At 43.0% G+C, this 13,634-nt stretch overlaps 1 protein-coding gene across 7 annotated transcripts in view; it reads left to right on the top strand.

Moving 5' to 3' along the window:
• Positions 1-2,564: 2,564 nt before the first annotated feature.
• Nf2 (neurofibromin 2) overlaps positions 2,565-13,634 on the top strand; it is an 86,107-nt gene continuing 75,037 nt past the window's right edge. For 4 of the 7 annotated variants that reach the window (XM_028758052.1, XM_028758047.1, XM_028758049.1 and 1 more), the window contains exon 1: positions 2,755-3,226. In XM_028758052.1, coding sequence (XP_028613885.1) covers positions 3,113-3,226 — 114 coding nt within the window. In that variant the 5' untranslated portion in view covers positions 2,755-3,112. Of the gene's footprint in view, positions 3,227-13,634 lie in introns of all 7 variants that reach the window. The other 3 variants (XM_028758053.1, XM_028758050.1, XM_028758051.1) reach the window with 2 other exon arrangements.

Below are 13,634 nucleotides of genomic sequence, written 5' to 3'. Positions count from 1 at the left end.
GAGAGGGGAGAGGGGAGAAAGAGAGGTAGAGGAGTAGAGGTCAGCAGTGAGCACGTGGAGAGAAGGGAGAAGGGAATGGAGAAGGGACGAGGGGACAGAGCAGGAGCAAGAAGGGAAGGACAAGAGAGCGAGGAGGGGGCAAGCAGCACCTTTTAGCTATTTAGCTTCTAGCTATTGCCAGGTAACCTTGGGGCGGAGCATACCTGGCTGTTGCCAGTTAACTGTGGGGTGGAGCTTAGACAGAATGCTAACACTATAAATCCTTAGACTTTGATTTTGTTAGCCCCATTCCTAGTCCATATTTATTTATTTATTTTTGAAGCTGCGACAGGGAGAAATGAGAAGCCTTACATTGTGTAGCACACTGGTAAAGCCAGCAGTTCTGGGTTGGAGCAGGGCTAGGTCCCACTTCTAGCTTTGTCTCTCAAGATCTGGGTCAAGCATGAGATGCTACCATCCTGTGCCTTGGTTTCGCCAGGGTCAGAGTAGGGAGGATGCTGCAGAGGAAATACTTATGCAGTACTTACTGTTTAGTCAAAACACCTGCACTTGTCTCCACTGCACCATGAGAACTAGTTAAGAATAGAACTTAAGCTATGCTGGGTGGCATGCACCTTTGTCTAGCACTCAGGAAATAGAGGCTGGTGGACTTCTCTGAATTTAGGGTCGGCCAGGTTTACATACTAAGTTCCTGGACAGCCAAGGCTACACAGAGAGACCCTACTCCCACCAAACAAAACAACACATAAACTAAACAACGAAAATAACCCTCCCAAAAAAACCCCAGAAGTCAAGTCAGGGCTGTAGGTTTCTGTTTGTTTTCCTGAGACAGGGTTTTTCTGTGTAGCACTGGCTGTCCTGTTAACTCTGTAGACCAGGCTGGCCTTAAACTCAGAGATCCACCTGCCTCTATTTCCCAAGTGCTGGGATTAAAGGTGTGTAGCACCTGCTCCCCTAGGACTATAGTTTTAAGAGATTTGAAAGGATGAGGTAGAGGATATGCTTAAAGTCAGGGGTTCTAGAACACCCTAAACAACACAGGGAGACCCTGTTTCAAAAACAGACAGCAAAGGCTGGAGAGGTGGCTCAGTGCTTAAGAGTAAATGTTGCTTTTGCAGAGGACCCAGGTTCAGTTTCCAACAGCCACGTGATGGCTAACAACTGGCTGAATTAGTTTCAGGGAGTCTGGAACCCTCTTCTGACATGAGTGCCAGCCAGGTTTACATGCAATGTACACATGTGCTGTAAAACATTTATATACATAAGATAAAAATTGTGGTGGTTTGAATATGAACAGCCCCATAAGCCCACATATTTGAATGCTTGGTCACCAAAGAGTGACCCTATTTTAAAGAATTAGAAGGATTAAGAGGTGTGGCCTTGTTGAAGGAAGTCTATCACTAGGGGTGGGTTTTGAGGTTTCAAAAGCCCATGGCAAACCCACTGTTTTGCTTTCTAAGCCTTCAGATCAGTATATAGTTAGCTCTCAGCTACTGCTCCAGTACCAGGCAAGCCACCATGCTCCCCCCACCATGGTGATAATGAACTAAACATCTGAAACTGTAAAACACAGAAAGTCTCCAATTAAATGTTTCCTTTGATAGAGTTGCTGTGGTCATGGTGTCTCTTCACAGCAGTAGTGATTGGGAAATGTATCTTTTTTTTTTTTTTTTTCGAGACAGGGTTTTTCTCTGTGTAGCCCTGGCTGGCTGTCCTGGAACTCACTCTGTAGACCAGGCTGACCTCAGAAATCCGCCTGCCTCTGCCTCCCAAGTGCTGGGATTAAAGGAGTTCGCCACCTCAGCCCAGTGGGAAATGTATCTTTAAACAAATAAAAACTCTATTACTCCCCAGAAAGTTGAAATTCTCCAAAGCATATTATACACTGGATGACAGTAAACTTCAAGTACTACAAGAATGTAGCTTGGAAATTAAAAAAAAAAATACAGAGGATAAAATGAAAATTCACTTTTCTTACTGCTACTAGCCCGGTTTCATAGGCTTCAACCTAGTATGTGTCAGACATCTTCCTAAAGCTTTCTATATGTAATAAGCAAGTTTCCATTCCTCAACCACTTAGTAAGGTAAAGTCAATCATGAATCCTGTTGTAATCTTAATTGTGTTAAAGAGAAGCTGAAGGATCAGGCAGGCAAGTCGGTGCAACTTAAGAGGCCTCCGTACGAGTTTTTAAAAGTTTGAAAACTACAGGTCAGTACATATAATTGTCAAAAAGGAATTTCGGTCGGGTGTCTCAGATACGACTGATGCTCTGGGACAACACATTATGATAAATGGGGTCTCTTACTGACCGCGACAGTACCTCGTGCGGTGCAGCTCTGGCCGCTACAGGTTTCCCGGGAAAGGCGCCACCTGCGCCTTCTCAACCAATCTTGCTAGAGTAGGCGTGTGCTTACGAACAAAGCATTCGGAGTGACCGCCTCTACAGCCACTCAACGCAGAAAACAGAGCGGCGCCCCTTGTTCAGTGCAACTTTCAATTGGTGGAGTAGGCCTAGAGGAGGCGGGATGAAACGGAAGTCCCGGTTCCTCTGGCGTTCTAGCCAATCACAGCGTCTTTAAAAAAATTGGTTAGGGTGTATCCGTGTGTAGCGTTGTGGGAGTCCTGAGGGCGGGGCGGGGACCCGGCGGGTCGCTGAGGTGGGGGTTGGTAGGGGACGCTTCCCGAGGGCGCGCAGAGCAGAGCCGGTGACAGACACGCACGCGCGTGTGCGCTCCAACTACTGCGCGGCCCCGCGACCCCCGTCGGTCGCTGAGAGGCCCGGCGTCGGCGCCACAGCCGTCTAGGATTCCTGTCTAGAGGCGTCCCCGGCGTCCCTAGCCCGAATCTCCGAGCTCCGGGCCGCGCCCGCTTCGGCCGGCGTCCAGTCCCCCAACACGTCGTCAGAGACTATCCTTTAACTCATCTTTCCGACCCAGAGCCGGGTCCTCGCGGCCCATGCTGGCCGCTGGGGACCCAGGCAGCCTAGGTCTGTCTCGGGCCGGTCAGCCGGCCACCATGGTGGCCCTGAGGCCTGTGCAGCTACTCCAGGGGGGCTAATAGACTCAGAACGCGGGCCTAGGGGTGAGGGATCCCAGGCCAGTACCCCGCGCCATGGCCGGAGCCATCGCTTCCCGCATGAGCTTCAGCTCACTCAAGAGGAAGCAGCCCAAGACATTCACGGTGCGGATCGTCACCATGGACGCCGAGATGGAGTTCAACTGCGAGGTAACCGGCCGCCAGCCCCGACGGGCTATGAGCGGAGAGCCGCGGAATCTCTGCCGTCTAGCTGCGGCGCGCGTCCCTACCCATGGGGTGACCTCGCTGCACTGACAGTCGAGGTGGAAGCTTAAGGGATTCCGTATATATCATTATCTGGAACCGGAAGGGGCTTTCTAAGGCCAGCTCACAAGTTAAAGCTAGTTGGTATTTTGTTTTTAAAGTAGGTCTCTTGGTTTTGGCATTTTCTGAAGGTTATTTTCATTCATTTATTATTGGAAAACACTGGAATCTTCTGTAGTAACAGTGTGTAGAACTCGCGCCTAAAACTCCAGGGAGTTTTTCACTAGGTATTAACTGTGTACCCTCGGTCTTAAAAGTTACATCTAGTTTTATTGGAAGTTTATACTTTTCCCTGTTCCAAACTTTTTAAGTTTCTGGGAAAAACTCTTTGAGGAAAGTGTGTTACATTTACTTTTCCTGGTTTCTAACATGGTGATAATAGTTGAAGAGTGGTGTGTGTGTGTGTGTGTGTGTGTTTTCTTTCACGGCCTTGTGCATGCATAGCATGCACCCCATCTCTGGGTTGTATCCACAACCCTGAATACTTGCTAAGTATCAGACATTTACACATTTGACTCTCAAAAAACAAACAAACAAACAAACAAAAAAACCAAAGCAACAACAAAAAAGCCGTCAGATAGGCACTGGAATATATTTGATTTGGTTCCCTGGCCTATTGCTTTTAAAATCCTTGGAATCTCCAAAGTAATAGGTTTCTTTTTGTGTGTTAATGAGTTGGATGATGTTGCCAGGTTATAGTAGTTTTAGAATTCAGCCTGGTTCCCAGAAAGGATCTTTAAGGTTGGGACTTCAGTTCTTCCCTTAAGATGGAAGTGAAGGTTAAGTTGATCATCAGTAGCCAATGATTTAACCAACACTGCCTATAAATTAAGCATCCATAAACTCCTGAAAGGATGCGGCTTAGCGAGCTTCCACCTGAGCATGTGTTCTCATAGTGGGTGTATTAACTCTGCACCGTTTCCCACATGCCTTCCTTTATACATTTAAACAGATCTTGTCATATCATGTGCCCTTTATAATATCCTATGAAAAATAGGTAAACATGAGTGTTTTTACCTAAGCTCTCTGAGGTGTAGTACTAAATTACCCCAAAGAACAAGTTGTGGCCTTTCAGTTTGTAGCTAGTCAGAAGCGTGTAATTGGCCTCAGAAACAGGAGGCAGTCTTGTGTGGTTGGCATTACAGAAGGTGGTAAAAGCCTCTCTTTGAAAGGTGAAAAAAAAATTTTTTTTCCTTTATGCAAAGTGCCTCAAGATTTTGAACTTCAGACTGAGCTTTTATTTTAGCCAGTATGATACTGACTCTCAAACAGTTTAGTCCTTGCTACCCAAAGTGTTGATTCATGGCCAGCAGGGCAGGATTGGTAGCTGTGACAGTAGTCAGGAGTTGCCAGATTGTTTCTGCACATGGCTACATGGTTAATCATTTCAGCTTTATGGGTCTTTGGAGTTCTGTTGGAACTACTCAACTCTTTAGCTTTGCTCTTCTATAGGAGTGACTTAAGCAGGACAGTATCACAACTCCACTGACAAATTCTACTCCAAAACTGGTGAAAGTACTTATGAAAACAACCTTTGGAAGTAGTTGTAGGGGTGAACGGCAAAGGCAGCAAGAATGGGAATGTAGTAAGGTGGGAGGCGGGAGTTTGAGTCAAGACTGCCAATGCTGCTTTCCCCTCTGAGTTAGAGAGATTCTACTACTTGTTGCTGAGACTAAGTCCTAGGAAGGTGCACTTGGATGATAGGCCTCTTTTTTCTATTCAATCACTACTTGTGGTACAGGGTGTGCTATACTGAGATAATTTAGGACCTAACTGCTCTAGCACTAGCTGTGACTTGTGAGGTGGTTGGTAATTTGATGGTAGAGAAGGCAAGTTGCAACCTCTACCTACCGTGTTTCTCCACCAAAGACTCAATCCTAGATTTGGTAGGGAACTTGACAACGCAGAGGAAGGTTGCATTAGCTCCTTCCCTATTTCTAGAATCTCGGTTCAGAGATTTTTACCTGAGGAGTAGAGGGGGGCAGGACTTAAAACAGAGTTGCTGATAGAGCACATTCAGGCAGTACAAGAGTCAACCCCCCAAAACAAGCAAAACCCAAACTGTCCTAATCTTCTCTCAAAGGAAATAACTCACCTACAACACAGTGGGAAAGTTCATGCCTGAAGGCACTCTTGAGAATACTAGGTTTTAGTGAGAGAAGGTTGAATCGTTTGAAGATATAGTCTGGACTGCATGTTTTCCAATTTGCAAGAAATTTTTAGGGAATCCACCTTAGATAAGCATAAATATCAGACATTCACCTTAGAAGCAGTTCCCTCAGAGTAACCATAATTTGGTAGGCTAGTTTATATACAAGTTTTGCCTTAGGACATTGTTACAAATGTTAGAAAACAAGCCACAATTACAACTTAACAGTTGGATGGTCCTGGAAAGGGAAGACTAAAACCATGTCATTCAAGGTCATTCAAAACAACGCCTCCCTGTGAAGAAATATAGGCTTTCACACTGTGTGGATTAGATTTTCTTAAAAATCATCCAAACAATAAGTAATTATCAAACAATAAATAGTAAGACTTGAAGTAGATTTGATGGTCTGTGTCTGTAATCTGAGCACTTGGGAGGCTAAGGGCTGGAGAGTGGAGAGTTTAAGGCTAGCTTGAGTTACATAGCAAGTTTTCCCTCAAAAACTCAAGGACAGTGATAGAGTGCTGCCCCTCCCCCACCAAATAAAAACCTTGATAGGGCCCTAGAGTCACTAAAATATATTATCTGAAGTGTTCAAAACATTAAAAACCATGAGATATTCGAAGAAATTGGAAAATATGATCCATACAAGGGAAGAGGAGGTGGGTGTGGGGATGCTAGCCACAGAAGTGAGGCTGAGCAGAGGGTCAGAGTAACAGAAAAGGCCTTGGGGGAGATTGTGCAGATCATAAACTACTTGCCACTTGAGAAAGTACGAGGATCTGAATTTTGATCCTGAACGCCCATGTAAAAGCTGTGCTGGAGGCAGCTCTCTGGAGGTTGCTGGGCAGTCAGTTTAAATCATTGAGCTCCAGGTTCAGTGAGATACCTTGTCTCTAAAAAAAAAAAAAAGTAAGGGAAGGTACCACAATACTGCCCAATCAAATGGAAATCCCTAAAGAGAGGAGTTATAAAAGAGAACTAAATGGAATTTCTAGAGCTGAAAAGTACAGTAGTTGGACTAAAATACTCAGTAGAGGAACCCTAGTTATAAATGTGAACTGTCAGAAGAAGGAAGAAAGATTGGCAGTGGTGGCAGCAAATGACTTTAATCCCAATACTAGGGAGGTAGAGGCAGTTGGATCTCTGAGTTCTGGGCCAACCTGGTCTACAGAGCTAGTTCTAAGACAGCCAAGTCTACACAAAGAAACTCTGTCCTGAAAACCAAAACAAACAAACAAACAAACAACAACAACAAAATAGAACAGAAAAGAAGGCCAACTAAGAATTATATGTAGCAAAGTTGAATATAGTGTGGTCATTTCAGAGTGGTGTAATGAAGACAACAGATAGCCAGAAACTGGGAGAGTTTATTGCTCAGGACCTGCCTTACACGAAAATGTTAAGGGGTCCTTCAGGCTGGAAGGAAGAGACCTCAGACAGTAATTCAAATGCATGTGGGAAAATAGTAGAGGTAATTATGTGATTATATAAGATGCTGTAAATGCATAGTTTTCTCCTTTAGTGATTAAAAAATGTTTAAGTGCATATAGTGTTGGGTGTATGGCATGTATTATATGTATAGCACATTGGCTAACAACACAGAGAAGATGTGTTGGAACAAAGCTGTAATAGGCAAAGGAAATGACTACAGCTGGTAAAAGAATAGCTGTAATGGTGAGCTCCTGTACATGTACATTTGATAGGTGTATATACTAACACCACATCAAAACATTCCTGAATCACTTAAAGTAGTTTAAACCTGAAGTTGATTTTCTTAAGTCAAGATTATATGATAAGCTCTAGCTAGACCAGCTACTAAAAAGATCTAAAGATATGGAAACAGGGGTTAGAGACAAGGCTCAGTGGTGAAGAATATTCACTGCTCTTGTGGAGGACCCAGGTTTGCTTCCTACACCCACATGGCAGCTCATAACCACCTGTAACTCAGTTCCAGGGGGTCTCATGCCGTCTTCTGGCCTCCATGGGCATTGCATGCATGTGGCACACTGATAGAGATGTTTGGTCCTGAAGATTGAACCTCATGCCCAATAGCAATGCTGTTTTACTGAGCTGTTTGTTCTTTTTTTGGAGAAGGAAGCAGGCCAAGGTTTCATATAGCCCAGGTTGATTTTGAACTTGGTATCTAACTGCAGATGTCCTTGAATTACTTATTTCCTGCCTGTCTTCCAAGTGCTGGGATTATAGACATGTGTCTCTATGCTCAGCTGGAGAGATGCCTCAGTAGTTAAGACCATATTTTGGCTGGTCACTGCAGCATAAATTTTTAATCTCAAAAGTCACTTTAATCTCAGGAAACAGAGGCAGAGCGGATCTCCAAGTTTGAGGCCAGCCTGGTCTACATAGTGAATTCCAGAACAGCCAGTGAGGCTGTGTCTGGAAAGAAAAAGAAACAACAACAACAAAAACCAACAAAAAAACCCAGACAATATTCTACTGCAACTTGCAAAAGACCCAAGTTTGGTTTCTAGCACCTATATCAGACAGCTCAGCCTCATCTGTAACTCCAGTTCTGGATACCCCTAGCCTTCATGTACACTTGGACTCACATACATGCACATGTCTACGTTTACACATGATTAAAAAATGATCTGTAGGGGCTAGAGAATGGTTTAGTGGTTAAGAGCACTGTCTGCTCTTCCAGAGGCCTTGAGTTCAATCCCCACCAACCCATGGTGGCTCACAACCATCTATAATAAAATCTGGTGCCCTCTTCTGGCATGTAGGTGTACATACAGATAGGGCACTCATGTTCATTAAATAAATCTTTAAAAAAAAAATGATCTGTAGATCTAAAAATAACAGATACTATATTCAACTAGGGTGTGGTTTCTCAGGTTTAGCACTGCTGATGTTTGGACTGGATAGTATTTTGTATGAGGAAGGAGTCCTGTGCACTGTAGAACTTTTTGTTTTTTTTGAAACAGTGTTTTCTATGTATGGTCTAAAACTAGACTAGCCTCAAACTTGTAATGATTTCTGAGTGTGGATTACAGGCTTAGGCTACCAGGCCTATAGGCATTGTAGGATATTGGTCAAGTCCTCCAGCTTTTGATCCTAGTAGCAGCATTCATCCATCTGTCTGTCTGTCTGTCTATCTGTCTATACATAGTTGTGACAATTTTTTTTTAATTTTGTTTTTCGAGACAGCGTTTCTCTGTGTAGCCCTGGCTGTCCTGGAACTCACTCTGTAGACCAGGCTGGCCTCGAACTCAGAAATCCGCCTGCCTCTGCCTCCCAAGTGCTGGGATTAAAGGCGTGTGCCTCCACTGCCCGGCCACAAAAATATTTTCAAACATTAAATGTCTATCCCGGCTGCCATCCCCCCACACACTGAGAACACAGTGCAAGTCTGTAGAAAGGGATGGTAGTAGTAGCAGTCAAAGAAGCATCATAGTATAGCAGCTTTTAAACTTTAATGACACACAAATGACATGAAGATGTTAATTAAACCTGGGTTTCTCTATAGCCCTGGCTATCCTGGAACTGGATCTGTAGAACAGGCTGGCCTTGAACTCACAGAGTGAGTGCCTCTGCCTTCCCAAATGCTGGGATCAAAGGCGTGTGCCACTACCACCTGGCTGAGAAATCTTATTTCTAATTAGTTTTCAGATGATGCCACACTGCTAGTCCAGTGACAATTTGAGTAGTAGAGCAGTAATAGGAAGCACATGGACTTTAAATAAGACAGACTGAGACTTAAAGTTCTGCCCATTTCCTACCCACTTCTGCTTAGACTGTGATATGTAAGCTCTATGGACTTCAGTTTCCATATCAGTAAAGTGGGACCAATAATACTGGCCCTGCACACTGCACAAGGATATGTGATGCTTAGTCCCCCCAGAAAGAAGCAGCAGAAAGGCCATAACTGGCCTAATGTCCAAGGCTTGCATCACTTTAGGCACTGCCTGTTGTGTTTTGTTGTCATTGTATCTCCCTTGGACTTCAAATTATAGGGAAACACCGTTTATAAATGGTGTTTGAATATTTTATTAAAAGTAATAATAGTTTGTTCTGTGGTATTAGAGAGCTTAGAGAAGCAAATAGTCTCATTCTCTGCCATGTTTTTGTGCCAAGTTTATGCAAGGAGATGGCAGATGCCTTAGGGAAAAAAGAAAGCCGGTATTTGTGGAACTCTTGGCTTTGTTAAAGTCAAATGGTAGTGACCTTACAAAACTCGATTTTAGAACCAGTGGTAGCTGCCATGTGAGTCATATTACCTTATGGCAATAAGTTCAGGATTTTTGCTGCAGAGATGGGGTGGACTCTCTCTCTCTTGATCTATTTGCTGCATTGCACAATTGGCTTGATGTTCTAGAAGATTTTTCCACTTGAAAGATTTGATATTTGTCATCTTCAGAAAGTGGATGCTGAATGTAATTTGCCAGGAGGCTAAACAGTTATGTTATTTCTTATCTAGGCTGGAATTTTGCTCTAATAATTCAATCTATCATTGAGATGATTCAAATATGAAAAATTTCTCAAATTTGAGTTGTGAGAGATTCTAATACTGTATTATATAAAAAACAAATCCTTCTCATGTTGGTTGGCATTTTAAATGTTTTTACCACAACCAGATGGGATTATGACCAATTGAATGCCAACATTACAGGTCATTATACCATATAAGGAGTAGACATAGTTTGTTCATAACAGAAAGAACCTTCAAAGGGGGGAAAGCAGATGGAATAATTTTGGTATAGTCTTTATTCCTATACTTCCAAAAACGTAGGCATATAACATCTAGAAATTATGGTTGCTATTTTATAGGTTGTATAGGATATTAGGACTGTATGTGTCTGTATGTATGTTCACGAAGGAACTTATACAGAAGAAAGGCTATCATCCTCTTTCCGCCAATATCCTATGAATAATAGACAGTGCATTTGAATGATATGTGGTCTGTAGTGTGGACAGGCCAGATGAAGGATGAGCTCATGGAGACGCAGGGAGCAAACGTTAGTGCTGTTCTTTTATGGACTTGATACCTGCCCTTTAGTGAAATAAAGGACTAGGGAATAGCAATGACTATGTTTCATGTACAGTATTCAGTTGTTTAAATGCATGATTCCATTTGGTACAACAGGGCTTCATTTCATTCATTCAAGAGAGACTGAGTTCCCACAAGGGCTAGGCAGCCAGCATCACCTAATAAAGATCAAGGCTGTTTTGGACATGTGTGTTTTGTTTTATTTTTTGAGACAGAGTTTCTTTGTGTAGTCCTGGCTGTCCTGGAATTCACTCTGTAGACCAGGGTAGCCTTGAGCTCAAATACCTGCTTGGTTCTGCCTTCTGAGTGCTAGGATTAAAGGCAGACGATGTATATGAGTACTCTTTGAGTACTCTATCTGCATATACACCTGTGTTCCAGAAGAGGGCATCAGATCACATTATAGATGGTTGTGAGCCACCATGTGGTTGCTGGGAATTGAACTCCGGACCCCTGAAAGAGGAGCCAGTGCTCTTAACCACTGAGCCATCTCTCTAGTCTTAGTTTTTTATTTTTTTATTTTTATTTATTTATTTTTATTTATTTATTTATTTATTTATTTGGTTTTTTTCGAGACAGGGTTTCTCTGTGTGTAGCCCTGGCTGTCCTGGAACTCTGTAGACCAGGCTAGCCTCGAACTCTCGAACTCAGAGATCCACCTGCCTCTGCCTCCCAAGTGCTGGGATTAAAGGCGTGTGCCACCACCGCCCGGCAAGTTTTTTTTATTTTAATTAAACTTTTTTTTTTGTTTATTTTTTGTTTTTTTGTTTTTCGAGGCAAGAGTTTCTCTGTGTAGCCCTGGCTGTCCTGGAACTCACTCTGTAGACCAGGCTGGCCTCTATTTTAATTAAACTTAAAAAGAAATTATTGGGTGAAAGGGCATGTATGGAAAGCCCATGTGTGGAGGCCAGAGGACTACTTTTGTGGACTCAACTCTCTCCTTCTACCTTTACGTAGGTTCTAGGGATGGAACTCAGGTGTCCCAAGCTGGCCTTGAACTTGCCATGTAGCAGAGAATGACTGGGGGACTTGGTCCCTGGTGCTGCCTCTGAAGAACTCCTTTACTTCTCACTTGGACCATCTGTAAGATGGAAATTGTCATGATTTTCTTGTAGGAGTTACTGGGACAATACTTAGATCAATACCTGGCACAAAGTCAAACTATATAAGGACTTTTGAATAAATGGAGGTATGTCCTGAGCCCCTTTCAATGTCTTTGCTCCTTTCAGCCTCTCCTTTACTTTGTCACAAACACTTTGCTGTGAGCCCATTGGCCCAGTTCTCTCTCTCAACCTCTGTTCACAGAGCCTCTGTTTAGGTCTGGCATAGGGATACTGGTAGTTCATTTACATGCTGTCCAAGCTTTCTTTTTGTGCTGGGTGTCATACTGCTGCTAAAAGGTGGGCCTGGGATTTGAAGCCAGGGAACCAACCAGTCTTCCAGACTATTCTTCTTTCTACCAGATGTGTCAGTAAGAATAGGCCAGTCCTTTCTCTACCATGTATGACATTCTGTAGGAGTCTCCAAGTGGAAAGAAGGAAACTTTAGAGCCTTCCCCCTCCAAAAAAAATCCAAATTTTAAATATTTGGTAAATAGGAAAAATGGAAATAACAGTTTATTTAAAGAACTTATTATTAAAGACAACTTATCTGTCTTTGTCATTATTTTATTTATTGAGCCTGGTGTTAAGATTCTATCTCAAAGCCATTTTGTGAACTTGCCAATGGACTTAGATTTTGTTGGGTAATGACGTGACTAACAATCTTTGCTGTAGTTGTAGTGCCTTAATGTCTAGTTTGTCCTTTGGATCACCTGAGCTTTTTTTTTTTTTTTAAATAAGACAATCTTTTTCAGTTGCCCATGATCAGCTTGGAATTCATGCTTTTGGCCTAAAGTAAAGCTTATTTTGCAATAGTTAAGTATTTTCTAGTTGCATATTTCACATTCTTTATGGTCAGAGTGTTTCTTCCTTGGTATTCAACCTGTCCAAAACATGTGGTATGCCCTCAAAGATATCAACTGGTACCTTGTGTCTTTTTCTATGTGTATTGGGGTTGGATTCCAGGGCCTGCGGCACGGAAGACTATCTCTTTACCAAGCAGCTCCACCCCCAGCATCGGTTTAATTTTCTTTAAGTTTTTAAAAGTTCACCTTTCCCTTCCCTCCAAGTGTCTCCATTAGTTTAGTTTTAGAGGAACCCAAATTGACATTGTCAGAATACAGTTTCTGTACAGTAAGAGGAAGAGGACTGCAGGCATGTTGAAATGCATGGCTTCTTTCTGAGTTTAAGAGAAACTCTTATGGGGGTGAGGGGGAAAAGACATGGATGGACAGACAGGCAGACAGGAAGAGGGACAAATGGAGAGAGAGACAGACTGAGAAACTGAGGAAAAGTGCTAATTTTTCAAGGTGTTCATGATCCAATTAGAGATGGAAGACGTAAGTTTTTGCATACACACGTACACAACAAATATTTGGACTTGAAATCATATTAAATTATATTAAAATTGGGATAGAAGCCATGCATTGTGACAGCTACTTAGGAGGCTGAGGCAAGAGGATTGTTTGAACCAGGAGTTTGGGACCATCCTGGGCAACTTAATATGAGTTTGTCCCTTTAAAACAAAACATAACAACAACAAAAACCCTTTCTTAGAAACATGAATATTAGTAAGTGCTAGAACAAAATTAGACAGATATATGGGTCTAATGAGTACCAAGGTCTGTTAGGGAGTTTGGGCAAGCCTGGCTACAGCTGGGCTCTGGAGGGCTACACACTTTCTCTGTATGTGCTTCTTCTCCATGACTTGTATAAGATCATTGAGAGCCCTGAGCTGGGCTCTGAACATCTGGTGTCTAGGCTGAGCTCTTTTGGGCTTCTTAAATCTCCTTCCCTAGTTGTTCATCTGAAACTAAAGGGACGAAGTCACATTTCAAAGGCCTTCAGCATCAGCGTCTGCCTTAGACAGGGATTCCCTCCTATTTTTGTGAGCCAGCATCTCTCTCTGTAGTCTCAGCTGGCTTCTTTCTGGATCCTTCTGCTTCAGCCTGCTGTGCGCTGGGATTACAGGCATACACCACCCTCTCAGCTTTTTTCTTTTTCTTTTCTTTTTTTGACTCTCTAGTGATTTGTGCT

The sequence above is a fragment of the Grammomys surdaster genome, unplaced genomic scaffold, assembly GCF_004785775.1.
Source record: "Grammomys surdaster isolate TR1022 unplaced genomic scaffold, NIH_TR_1.0 126187, whole genome shotgun sequence".
In the NCBI taxonomy this organism is placed as follows: domain Eukaryota; kingdom Metazoa; phylum Chordata; class Mammalia; order Rodentia; family Muridae; genus Grammomys; species Grammomys surdaster.
Note: the sequence above shows the minus strand (reverse complement) of the source record. Positions and strands in the feature narration are given on the sequence as shown.